The sequence below is a fragment of the Paralichthys olivaceus genome, chromosome 3 (assembly GCF_024713975.1).
Source record: "Paralichthys olivaceus isolate ysfri-2021 chromosome 3, ASM2471397v2, whole genome shotgun sequence".
NCBI classification, from domain to species: Eukaryota; Metazoa; Chordata; class Actinopteri; order Pleuronectiformes; family Paralichthyidae; genus Paralichthys; species Paralichthys olivaceus.
Window position 1 is genome coordinate 15,703,924 of NC_091095.1, and position 13,205 is coordinate 15,717,128.

A 13,205-nucleotide genomic window follows, 5' to 3' on the forward strand; every position below is an offset into this window, starting at 1 on the left:
AACCTGTGCACATTAAAAGTTGAGATCATTGGAACCATTCAGTGGTTTTCAAAGACTGTATTTCACATTTATTCAAACCTTGTAATCAAAAAGAAGATTATTTATATTATTATCATACAGGATCTAGAAGCCTGAACTCAATATAAAAAAAGTAAAACTAATAAAAGTGTGCTGTAAACTCACCAACAAACTATCCTTGTAGAGTACATTATCAAATACAGTTAGGTCTGCAGCATGGACTACCCCTGCCTTCTACTTATACAATTTTACTTGAAGTAAATTCTCAAACATATTGATGGTCTAAATCAATAAGGCCATAACAAAGAGCGCTGGGTGTCAGTTACTGTCCTCGAAGCTGCCGCTGCTGCTGTGGGACGAGCAGAATCTCATGGTGCTCATGGGGTCGGACACATACCCTGAAAAACAGACAAGTCCAGTGTTAATGTACAGTTTCATTTGTGAATAACAAGGTTGGCAAAAACAAAATTAGAACTATTTACATTGTAGAGTTAAAGCTGGTGACCTTACTGTCAACAAATCTCATGAAACCTTGAAAAAACATCAATTTATAATATTTATAATAAAGAAAAGGATCATGTGTATTATTTTTATTGTTCAAAATATTTAAATGCATCAGTTAGCCTCACTAAATATAAAAACATGTATATTTAATATTATTTAACAATAACACTAGTTAGAAATAAAGGAGAACCATATTTTAGGAGAGGTTTTTAAAAGCAAGTCTTAATTTGCTTGCATATCCTTATTTGAATCTGAATTTATTCAGGGTTATAAAAACTATTACTGTCACTACACGCTATAGTACATGTACATATAGTACTACACACACACCATTTCGATCAATGGGAGGAAACTGCATATTCCGTCTTAGCTCCTCCAGTGACAGGCCTCCAGACGCTCGCCGTTGCTCACTAAAAATAAAATAAATAGAAATCAACCCCAGCTCCGACACTCTACATTTATATATACCGCTTTGTTTACATGGAGGAAGACAGGAGAGCTGGATACAAGCAGGTGAAATTCAATATCTAATGTCCGGTCTACCCACACCAGTTCCAGGCTGCTCTCACTTTCCCTGCAGGAGTGCTGTGTACGACATTCATAGCAGCTTTGACAGCGTGAAGATTGTGATGAAGATTTTTATGTGGTTGAATTAGCAATTGTGCTACAAGTCGAGTACAAGAACCAGGAGAGGCCTGAAGATTTAACCTTTAATGAAGCGCCAGGAAATTACTGACACAGCCACAACACAATAAGCACACCTCCTGTTACAGAGCGACTGTAACTAGGCTCCGAGTCCACACACACACACACACACACACACACACACACACACACACACACACACACACACACACACACACACACAGAGCTCAAAGCCAGGCGTCCAATATAAGCCTTCCTCCTCGCTCAGAATGCCATGCATGTTTTATTGCAGTTGCTTTCCTTTGTTTCCTGTTTGGTATCTGAGCAACTCCTCCTCACTGGGACAGTAACTGGTCTGCATGATGTTGTTTCTACAAGCCCAGACATGATGTTTGTGGAATTCAGGTCAGAAAAGTTTGAATCCAGACACGTTTCATTGAATCTCACCTGTTTAAAAAGAACATCAGATTTATAGGTTCAACCTTTTTCATCTGATTTGAACTTTTATACCATAACTATAAAAACATATCTATATCTATGATAAAATGACAGAAGACAAGCCATTGGAAGTGTCTGCTCTGTAACTGCTCGTGATAGCTGCAGTTTCTAGGATCAGAGGACGTTTAGGCTTGAAAAACATGGTGTAAATGATTTTTAATGTTCTGGCTTACAGACACTTGGATGACACCACACGAGCAGTATGGAGGCATTTTTTAATGTTATTTTATTATGTTTGAAGAATCAGTTCCCAGTTTAATTGAATGGGATTTGCAACCCTGTTTAGCCCTGAGACTCCAAAAGTGTTGTGTGGACTCAAACACTTCACCCCTCCATCAGCATAGTGGTGAGTACTATGGAGACACGACTCAGCTCACTGGATGACACCACAGGGTCATGTAAGTGCTGTATGACATTAACTACAGTGGTTGTGTTTTATATGTATGTTGACTAAAGATAACGAAATGAAGTCTTAATACTGTATGTGTGCATTTACTAAAGTGTCCTGATTAGTTAGAGCTGTTATTCAACTTTTTCAATTAAGAACATTTTATTTTAAATTTTTCTAGAAACATTTTGTCAAGTTATTAAAACAGTGACTCAGCAGTACAGGATCATAGCTTGGTTAAAACCTCACCCAGAGGTCACTGTGACCAGTAGCTGATTACTTGGTGCATGTGGACATTGTGCATGACTCTCATCTTATCAACCTTAACCAGTCTGAGGACGCTCTTCATTTCTCTTACCTCTGAGACCAGTAGGCGTAGGCGCGGGTGTTGAGGGCGTACTCCAGCTCAAAACGAGAGCGAAGGGCGGCCACGTGGCCACGGCCTGGTCCTCCTCGCCCCAACAGACAGTCAGAGGAGGAGGAGGGAGACAGGGAGCCGCTACTGTTACTGGAGGCCGGAGACATCAACTGTGACATGAACACACACGCACAGAGGTGGAGAATGTAATTGTTAAAGCATGTATGTTGCGTGTGTGGGGCTGACATTTAAGAATTAGTGTGACACTATTTACCTCAACGTTGCACAAGCATTCCTCCAGGCTGGAGACCACTTCAGGGAACTCAGGCCTGTCCTGAAGCAGAAAATGTTTATTATTACTATTTTATTGATTTTTGTCACATGAAATTGTTTTATATAAGTACCATCAGCAATGATTCTCGCACATGCAACAGCAACAAGAATTCAAAACCATGTGTATATCACCATTGCCATTAAAAGAAGCCAAAAAACACACCGACTCCCCCAAAAAATAGACAAACACCATAACAGAAGAACATTTTCAATGTGAAAAAGATGGGCATACATTTTCTCACTTTAGTGAACTGTCAACTGTGAAAGTCATATTCACAAATTCAAAAATGTAAAAGTGAAGGCAAACAACAGGAAACAAAAGCACAGCAATAAAGCACTGATACAGAAATAATTATCACAGATTACAGATGAGAAAATAGATAAAACATAATTAAATAACACATTATAAAATTATTAAAATAGGCAGCAAAATAAGGCCAAACAAAAGAATCTGCAGGTTATGAATTACAGCCAATGATTATTCTATAAAGGCCATATCTCTAAAATAATTCGACAAAAGCTCAGGAGAAAACTGTCAGTGAGTTCCGGCAAACCGGGTCATTTGTTTGTATAATCAGATGAAAGAGGTATGACCCAAATCAGACACACACACACACACAAACACACACAGGTGTATTCTCACTTCCGTGTGTATTCTGCTTGTTCGAGTCCACCCACACATGAACCAAATGTGAACTCTGCTTCAAAAGCAGCCCTCAGATCTCCTGCCTCACTGTAAAAGAACAAACACTGTCTCCACCCCAGAGCTCTTCAATTATACATCACATCCCCACACAGCAGCTAGTCTGTCTGCACCCTGGAAAATATGAGGAAAACATAACAAATATGAAAACTTATTAATGCAAAAAGCTTTTGAAGTTCTCTTGTGTTGATTTTACGCGCCCCCTCATAAAAACTCTACATTGGTCTTGAAAGTTCACATGATCGTGTTTATTGCTATTTTAACTTAACTGGATATGACAGAAACAAGTGTTCATCTGAAAGCAGCAGTGTTAAACATGAACCTCAGCATTCTGTTTCTCAAGCTTTAACAAACACATTTTTCTTGACAAATCCCTGATCGTGCAGCGTGTCCTGTTTCTAACTCTCATGGTGACTGGTGTTCTACGCAGGTGAAGCCCCATGAGAGTAGTCTGCATGTGCAACCTTGTGATGGCCTTAAATTACAATCACGCTCTGTGATGGGGAGCGAGCGATCGCCCGGGGGAGACGTGTCCACCAACGGGCGACAGGTTGTCAGCGTAGAGTGGCAAACAGGAAGGAGATGGACCTCAGAGGGAGAAATGTGCCAACACGCTGGGCCGTGTAATAACGTGTCTTAATGAGGCCAAGGAAAAAAACATGGCTGGATAATTATGAACATCACAGCGTCGAGGGAGGACCATCGAGGTCACACATGCTCTTAAATATGAGCAGGCGTTCGTTAATGTATCAGGTGGGGATACAGCAGTCCCACGTCAATGCTGCACAAGCTGACTCAGCATCTTTGCTTCGCAGAGCTTCAGTACATCAAGATAGTTAATGACATGGAAGGTTATATTACTGTGGGGTTATTTCAGAGCTAACTAAGAAGTCATATTTGTTAATTGCATTGTTAAGCTCATTGTGGATAGAAACTATATTATGTACAAATGTATAAGCGGTTATGTATATATTAGTAATAGAGACCAAGTTGCTATGAGTCATGTTTGAGAGGCTGTTTACCTCTGGGCTTGCGTTCCAGCCTCTCATCAGAAGAGCAGAGATGGGTTTGGGGATTGAGTAGCCAATGGGAGGCCGGATGCGATGGTAGGCCATGTCTGCTGCTGCCGCGGCTGAGGGCAGCAGAACATTTTAAATTTAGTTTTAAAACGATCAAATGTCGTCTGACAGCCTGTCACAAACTCTGATCCGTTCACCAGGATCATCATTAAAATCCATGACTGCGTAAAAATTACCAGGTTTCAAGTGGGCAAAGGGAATTTCTCCAGTGAGCAGCTCCCACAGACAGAGGGCGTAGCTGAACATGTCCGCCTTCACAGAGTAGCGAGTGCACTGGGTGAACACCTCTGGAGCCATCCATCGCAGGTTCTGCACAAATGAACACACACACACACACTAAGTCAATTAGACAATAAATCAAAGTGAAATCTGTGTTGTCATGGAAATTATTTTGATTTGGAGACTGGTTTTAAAAGAGAGTAACATTGCGAGATTTAATTGAAAGATACTGAGTCAGACCATCACACACACACACACACACACAGAGACACACACACACACACACACACACACACACACACACACACACACAATGAGCCCCAATTACTGACATAAACACTGCATCCCAGCAAGGGCAAGTAGTTCCTCACAACAGGCAGCTCCCGGGAGATGCAACACACTTAACATCAAACTGCAGGCCAAGCACTCTGTGCAGTGATGAGTCAGCACATTGAGACAGAATCTGCGTAAAGGCAGTTTTTTTTTTAGCAGGTGGGTAATTGATGACAGGTGCCAGCAGAAGATTTGGCTTGAGCTCCAGCAAAAAAAACAGAGAAAAAGAAAAGTGCCTCTTCCTCCCATGAATTCTGCAGATGGTGTGAGAGTATTTGGCCAAAGAGAGGAAACAAACTCATTTCAAAAGGGTTTTGTTTTGCATGCCGTCACATTGGTATTAAATTTAAAAAAAGGAGGCGACAGCTCTGACCCCCGGCTGCTTAGTCATGTTATCCCCCTCTACAGACTGTAGGAACCTGGATTCTGCAGATGAAGAGAGAGACATACAGTAATTTAAAGAACACACATTGATTGGCAGACATGTTAAGATTTGTTTTTATCAGTGAGTAAACACTCCTGTCTGCCAGCATTACAAAGACTGAAGTGAAACCAACAGACACATGGCTGCCAGCTGAAATTATTGTCCTGAGTGTAGGGATGGATGATAGATGGATGATCAGTATAAAACTTTTTCATAAAATGTCATATGAGCTCCAAAAGAATGAAATGCTACGATAATACGATAATTATTTTATACTGTTTAAAATACTCTCTCTAAAATACTTTTTTTCTTTGTACTGCATTTTATTGTATGTATTATTGAAATATGAATTATTATTCTCAGCACAACCCTATTATATTAAAGTGTAAATAAACATTGAACTTACTATGAAGAAGTCAAGGTTCATCTTAATTAGTCTAACTCTGTAAACATTACGGGTGAATGACTTGAAAATGCAAAGACATGTTGTTGAACAGCGACCATTGTAGGCACAATGTCATTTTAGGTCGTTTTTATCACACTGATTGAAGTGCTAATTTTTCCATTAAGTTTGCTCTGTAGTTATTTGATGCCATAAAAACCATTGCTTGAGCACGTTTATCGGCAGGACCATCTATACAGCGGCTCCATCCCCTGATCACTACTGCAAAGACTATGGCTCCAAATGCGCAAGATGGCAGCGTTCATATCCAGGCTTCATTTCAAAATAGCGGGAGGAAGTAGAGACACGTCATCCATATTTATTTAACCATTAGCCACTGTGAGCTGCTGGTCAAAGCGGACGATGTGAGGTTGTAGCAGCAAAACTCCTGAGACAATCAAACTGAGCTCCAGTGGATTGCTTGTGTAATTAAATCGGTTTACCTCGATCAATTTTTTACAGATGTTGTTTCTCCTCTCACAGTTTCACTCAGTAACATTTCCCCACCAGCAGCCAGAAACAGGTGAAAGAGCCTCTGAAGATGGACGTGTTAAACGGTTAATCCATTCATTCAATGCTGCTCACACATCAGCTCACCTCCGAAATCCGCCACAACCGCATGTCCATCCTCATAAAGCAGTATGTTGTGGCTGGAAGAAACACATGTATTATCTGCAACAACAAACCGTTATTTTGGACTAACAATACCATCCCATCACACATGTTATTACTGTGCCCCCCCCCTCACCTGTTGAGGTCCCGGTGAATGATAGGCTGGGTGAGGTTGTGCAGGTACTCCATGCCCTTGGCCACGTCGATGGCAATGATGAGCTTGGACTGCAGGTCGATGAGCCTGTGCATTGACACATCATTAAAGCAGCAGCCACTTAGTGCCGGATCAATACCCCCCCCCCCCCCCCGCCAATCACACGCAGCACTTTACACCGATCAATAGGACAGTCAATAAAGACAGCACCTGTCCCCACAGTTAGCGGAACACTTCATCTGGATCAATGATGGGGGGTTGGGGGGGTTGAGGTGCTTCTAAGGAGGATAATCAGACCTGAAACAGTCAGATATTTCTGTTGAGTAAACTTGTTCTGTGATTCCTCAGGGTAGTTTGATGTCTTTTTAATCTCAGCATCAGGATTTAGTCATTGTTCCGTATGAGGGAGGAAACAAACATAACTATCAAATGAACTCACCAGAATTTCAACTTTGTTTTCTAAAGCTTTCTTCACCAAATAAGAATTTTAGATAGAGAGCAAAATTATATAATGACCCTGCAAATAAGAACATTCAGATAATGCGTTTGAGTTGTTGCGTCAGTTCTATGGCCCTGAGGCTGAAACGTATTCCGATTACTTTTGAAGGAACAAGCATATTAGAATGGTGAAGCAGTAAAATTCAATACCAGACCACAATGTTAAAAATAGACCACAGAAATGAATTAACTTCATTCTGGCAAAGTTTGAACAACAAATCTACATGAAATGTTTAACAAAGACAAACAAATCATTATATATCATATTAAACATTTATTATAGGGGTGAAACTAACCATTATTTTAAATTTACTCAATAAAATATTAGAAAACAAAAAACGTCCATCACTATTTCCTTTTTATATTTTAATCATGCAAAGTTTTAAACATTTTTTTTACTATATATGTGAATTTTTTAGAATCAAGATAAACAGATAATTATTTTGGGTATTACAGCAGCGCAGGTAATAAGGTTTAATACAAAAATAATAGAATAGAATAAAAAACACGATGACACACATTTCAGTTTTAATGTGACAGTAAATCTACTAATGATAAGCTTCAGAGGTTTAAAACCATCTCAAAATCATAATAAGATTAAAAATAAAGATTAGTAACTTGTGGGTGTCAGTGAGTACTTGATGAAGACTTTATATATACTTGATATACTACTCACACTGCAATATACTATATATACTGTGAGCTCCAGTGGGTCATGCACACCTCCTCACCTCTTCTGCTCATGCAGCAGGGAGAACAGCGAGCCTCCAGAGATGTACTGAGTGACGATGGCGAACTGGCTGGGGTCATCCAGACACGCCCCCACAAAATGGATGATACAGGGGTGGTTGAGGCGACAGAGGATGGAGACCTCTCTGCAGAACATGTCCACGTCCGACTTGGAGCAGTATGTGTTGGCTCGATAGCTACAGAGGAGAGTGAAGAAGCAGTCTGTTCTAACAGGAAAAGGCAGCAAAATGGCACCTTTATCTGTGCGTGTGATATGGACGAGTACCGTTTTATGGCGACAATTTTGTTTCGACATTTGCCTCTGTAGACTCTTCCGAAGGAGCCTGAGTGATAAACAGATGTGATTATCAATATTACTGTCAGGTCTGGAGCTATGTTTGCTGAATTGAAAACAGAGAAGCTATGAGGAGAGTTACCTGATCCGATAATTTCATTAAACTCCAGCTCAGACAGCTGCAGGTGGAAGTGAGATGGAAGACTGGCTCTGAGCAGGAGAACCTCTGCTTTCTCTGGAAGCAAAGAACAGAGTTTTATGAAACATTTAGCCCATAGACTGTATAGATAAACTGTGTATATATACTACAGACTTTAGTGACAGAGACCCCTTTCTAGGTAAATCTGCATTATAATAATCAAAATATTCTATATGTGGTGAATTATTTTAAAAGCATGGTAATGTTTAGATCAGATAATATGGTACGGCATAGCTTTGCACAGTATAGTTTGGCTTTTCCTTGCATGTTATGGCATGACTTGGTATGGTTTAGTATGGCATGGCATGGCTTGGCTTGATTTGGCATGGTGCAATTTGGTATGGCATGACATGGTATGGTATAGCAGTTGATGTTTTAAACTACAGCGGTTTCTTGAGTTTCTGTAACCAATATATTTTCCTTTTTAGGCCAAATATATTTTTTAACCCTTATGTTTTTGTTTAGAGGATTCAAACTGGGGATTAATTAAATTCACATCAGTGATGATCAGATTATTATTATTATTATTATAACCTGGATTTTTATACCACCTTTTAAGTGACCCAAGGATGCTCTACATATTTGATGGAGAAGGACATAGTTGATACTACGCATGAATATCACACAGATGGAAACAGATTTACAGTTTACACATTTGACTGGTAAGAATATCATCCCAGTGTTATCAGCAGCAGCTAAGAAGATGCTTTCCTTTGGCAGCAGACAGTGTGTGTGCTGTCATGTCAGCTGACAGTGATGTGAAGTGTGGGAAGAATCTGTTGTGCTTCGCTCCGTCTCACTACCTTTAGTCATGCTTTTGATCTTTCCCAGAGGAGACGGAACAGAAACGTAGGACCCATCTGGAAGAGACATATTCAGGCAGATTAATGGGCAGATTATGTGATTGTATTCCATTTAGTAACTTTAAGAAGGTTGACGTACCCCCTCCTGGTTGGGAATACTCATTGCAGGGGGAGTCATCAGGACGTTTGTAGTGTTTCAGTAAGGTGACGATGGCATCATGACCTAAGAAACACAAAGTGAGTGGTGATACTTGTTTTGTTTCTTTAGATGTTTCCTAACAGCTAAATTCATCATTGTCCTTAGAAACCTTTTTCGTACGCCCACATCAGGCAGGTCTGCTCGTCCTTCTCCCCGCTGGACCTGCTCGGGTCACAGGCCACCAGGTTCATGTCTGCGCCGCTGTCCAACAAGAACTGTACCAGGCGGATATGGCCGTGGAAACAGGCACTGTGCAGGGCTGAACGTGTCACATCATACACACAGTAACTATGAGACTTACTGCTGGCTTTGCTCTTAACTTGGCTGCAATCGCAAAAAAAGACATTAAGGTAGAAAAGTCACCTGTGTGTCCATCTCGGCCCTGATGGTTGATGCTCATAGCGTTCTGATTCAGCAAGAACTTGACCATTTCCAGGTCTTTACCGTAGGTGCACGCACTGTCAGAGGGGATTCACTTGTTATCACCTCCTCAGCACGAACAATGTGTTTTAAAGGAGACATATTATGCACAAGGTTAGGATCATAATCTTAATTTGTGTTACTACTTGAAAATATTTACACGCTCTAATGTTCAGGAAACACAACACCTTTCCTCAAACTGCAAAACCTCTTTTCAACCTCTGTCTGAAATGCTTGGTTTTTGCTCCTGTCTCTTTAAGGCCCCCCTCCCAATCAAACCCAGTGTGCTCTGTTTGGAACACTGATTGGCCGGCTGGCTCACTCTGTTGTGATTGGTCAACCACTTCCAGCACATGTGGGAAATGTCTCTGCTCTTACGTTACCTGACTTTATTAGGTAGCGTTTCAAACTTGCCGCTAGACATGCATTAAGAAAATATGGGGCATTGTGACGTCATAATGAGGTGGAAGTATCGGCTGGACCACTGACGAGGCGTTTCAAGAGAAGTGTTTTTCGTGAGCTTCCTTTACTGTGGAACTATATAACACAAAAAAGGAAAGAATGACTGATAAAGCATAATATGTCTCCTTTAAGGTGACACTCATAATGTGAAATTTTGTCATGTGACATAGTTTGTGTCTCTGTACATTATATAAATGAATATGTTTTGCAGACTATAGATAAAGATAGAAAGCTGCACGATACCTGTGAAGGACTGTCTCACTGAATATGTTCTCCTTTGAAAGACTTTCTGTACCAGAATGTTGTATAATCTCCTTCACGGCTGCAAACTTGCCGTTGTAGCATGCCCTGATGAAACACAACACACAGAACGCCCGTACCTTTTAGACGATGAACGTCCGTATCACTGACTAAAAACTTACAGGAGGCTACGAACACTGTAAAACCAGTTACAGGTGTAATGGCGTGTCCCCGTAGATGTTGACAGAGTGAGGCTGCGCATCAACGTTGTCCTGCAGGAGGAAGCGCACAATCTCGTGGTGACCAAAACGAGCGCAGAAGTGAAGAGGAATGTGATCTTCGTTGTCCTGTGCATTAGCTGGAAAAGGGGAGCAGGTGAGTCGGAGAAAGGTCTCACTGTCATCTCTTAACACAGAATCTTGTTAACTTCCCTGAGCAGTGGCGGATCTAGGGTTTTTTCTAAATTGGGGTTTATAAAGGGGGGCCAATTCACACTGAGAGGCCAATTATATGTCCAACATCCATGCACAATTCCTGATTCAGTAAGGTGAAATCTTAAGCTGGGACCAGTGCCCCTCTTAGCCTGGCACCTGGATCTGTCCCTGTGCGATTCAGGTAAATCTGCAGGTTAAGACTGTTTTTCACCCATAGGAAAGTGGAAAATTATAGCTACAGCATTGAGACATGTTATTATGTTTTATTTACTGGCCACTGATTCAAGTGAATCTTAATTAAATGTGGGAAATTTGGACAGTTTCACCATTGGCTTTGCTCCCTTCCCCCATGAGCAGTTTGATGATGCTGAGGAAACCCTTGGCTGCGGCCAGGTGCAGTGGCCGGTCCCCCACCTCACCACTCACATTCACGTCTGCCCCAAACTTCAGCAGCAGCTTTGCAACCTGGGACGCAGACATTTATATTTTCAGTGACCAATTTGAACAACATGGAAGCATCATACAAATACTTCTATGACCAGATGTGGTTAAACAGGAGCCCTGTACCTGCTCGTGGCCATTGTAACAAGCAATATGCAGTGGAGTGAAAAACACAGCATCTTGGACGTTCACATGAGCCCCATGCTGTAGGAGAATATCTGCTGCCTGGTTGGGGGAAATGACGAAATCACCATTGTGCAAAAGCCTTGAAAAATCAATAACTTTGTTCTGGTGCACCAGGGTCATCTCTCGCCTCATGGTGTCCAGCCAATGTAGCGACGTGCAGGGCAGTGAGGGCGCCGTACCCCAGCTGCTGCACATCTGACCCTCCGTGAAGAAGAGCAGTCAACAGCTCAGCGTTGTCCTGTGTTATAGAATCAAATCGATACACACAACAGGGCCACAGGGTTTTACACCGGCTGAAGATATGGAGCTGCAAACCACACTGGCTTTGACGGTACTTGCACTCCACCATGTGGTAAAATGTAGAAAACTCTTTATCAGTGACAAATGAGACAAGGAAGAGAGACAGGGTTAGACACTGAGATCTTCACCTTGTAAACCGCCAGGTGCAGCGCGGTGAATCCATTCCTGGACAGTCTGGAAGGACGCAGGCCTTTGAGCATCAGGGTGTGGATATGGGCCTTGCTCCCTGGTTGCAAATATCAAACAGAAAAAAATGCTTCATTCAAGATCAGGTTTATTGTGAATGAGGTCAGGATTATTAGAGCCACAGACAAATTAGAACTTCATATATTCAACCTTTATGCACAGTATATACAAATCTACTGTTTATTTGTGTGTGTTTAAGACCAGAAAGGTCATCCCCAGACAATAACACCAGTCAGTCTTTAGTAATCCTTCCCTCCACAGTCACACTTTGTCGAGGAGTTATTAATAGACTCCAGTCATGCATACCTCCACACACGCAGCAGAGATGCAGCAGCGACAGCCCCTTTTCTGTGCGGTAGCTTACGTTCACCTTCTGAAAAGCCTCATCGGAGCTGAGCAACAGAAAATCAACATCACCTGCTTGAGACACAACTGAGGCCTGACTGACGCACAACAGTTAGCAAACCGAGGAGAATCCAGCCATGACAAACACTAGTGTTAATTAGATTTAATTTTAAACAGTGAGTTGCACTTTGTTGTGATTTTAAATTTGTAAAAAATTTTTTTGTCACCCGAAAGCAAGTTTGAGGTCCTCGAGCTCACTGTCTTTGAGCTTAAGGTCGTCTTCCAACTTCTCAACGATGACAGAGTACGACTCACCCACCTTCTTTTTCCACTCATCTACACAACATCAAATATAGGAACAAGTTAAAAACATTTCCATTGCATATTATCACCTATAAGCAGAAATATCCACAATTTACCTTCTACAAACATGTTATATAATAAAAAAAATTCTTTAAGTGAATATCAATCATGTTTATGAGTGTTATGTTAGTAAAGAAGTAAAATACACACTTTTAGATAAACTTTGTTGTTAGCCCTGAGCAACTTTCACACACACACAATCACAAAGACCTCCAGTTATTACCTGTACACGTCTGAGACGGTCTTGATTTGTAATTTCCCATTGAAAAGCTTCTTCTCTTGTAATGCGTGCACTGTGTAGTTTGGTGAATGACAGTAAAGCAGAAACACAATCTCTCAGTGTGACACAATTGCACAGGTCCAGATAAAGGGGGGAATGAGGCTGTGGGCTAAAA

General features: G+C 41.2%; 1 protein-coding gene across 2 annotated transcripts; it reads right to left on the reverse strand.

Annotated features, from left to right (window-relative positions):
• Positions 1-53: 53 nt before the first annotated feature.
• Positions 54-13,193, reverse strand: tnni3k (TNNI3 interacting kinase). Of its 2 annotated transcripts, XM_020080950.2 has the most exons (25): positions 13,034-13,193; positions 12,675-12,783; positions 12,409-12,494; positions 12,045-12,142; positions 11,744-11,854; positions 11,557-11,655; positions 11,316-11,454; positions 10,769-10,913; positions 10,559-10,663; positions 9,797-9,891; positions 9,543-9,692; positions 9,374-9,457; positions 9,235-9,291; positions 8,375-8,467; positions 8,224-8,281; positions 7,940-8,134; positions 6,693-6,797; positions 6,542-6,594; positions 5,452-5,504; positions 4,703-4,835; positions 4,470-4,579; positions 2,686-2,745; positions 2,412-2,581; positions 853-932; positions 54-416 (listed from the first exon to the last, which is right to left on the reverse strand). In XM_020080950.2, the coding sequence occupies exons 1-25, from the start codon at positions 13,071-13,073 to the stop codon at positions 337-339; spliced, it is 2,508 nt and encodes an 835-aa protein (XP_019936509.2). In that variant the 5' UTR covers positions 13,074-13,193; the 3' UTR covers positions 54-336. The 2 variants fall into 2 exon arrangements, with proteins under 2 accessions (XP_019936509.2, XP_069378285.1); XM_069522184.1 differs by lacking the exons at positions 54-416; positions 853-932; positions 5,452-5,504 and having other exon boundaries at positions 2,493-2,581.
• Positions 13,194-13,205: the final 12 nt, after the last annotated feature.

Excerpts from the sequence above, each read along its gene's own strand:
- tnni3k (XM_020080950.2), bottom strand. The coding sequence starts at position 13,073 with ATGGGAAATTACAAATCAAGACCGTCTCAGACGTGTACAG. Across the intron at positions 12,495-12,674 it reads GACCTCAAACTTGCTTTCGG|CTCCGATGAGGCTTTTCAGA; the intron begins GTGACAAAAAAA and ends TCTGTTGCTCAG. Across the intron at positions 2,746-4,469 it reads GCTGGAACGCAAGCCCAGAG|GACAGGCCTGAGTTCCCTGA; the intron begins GTAAACAGCCTC and ends TTTCTGCTTCAG.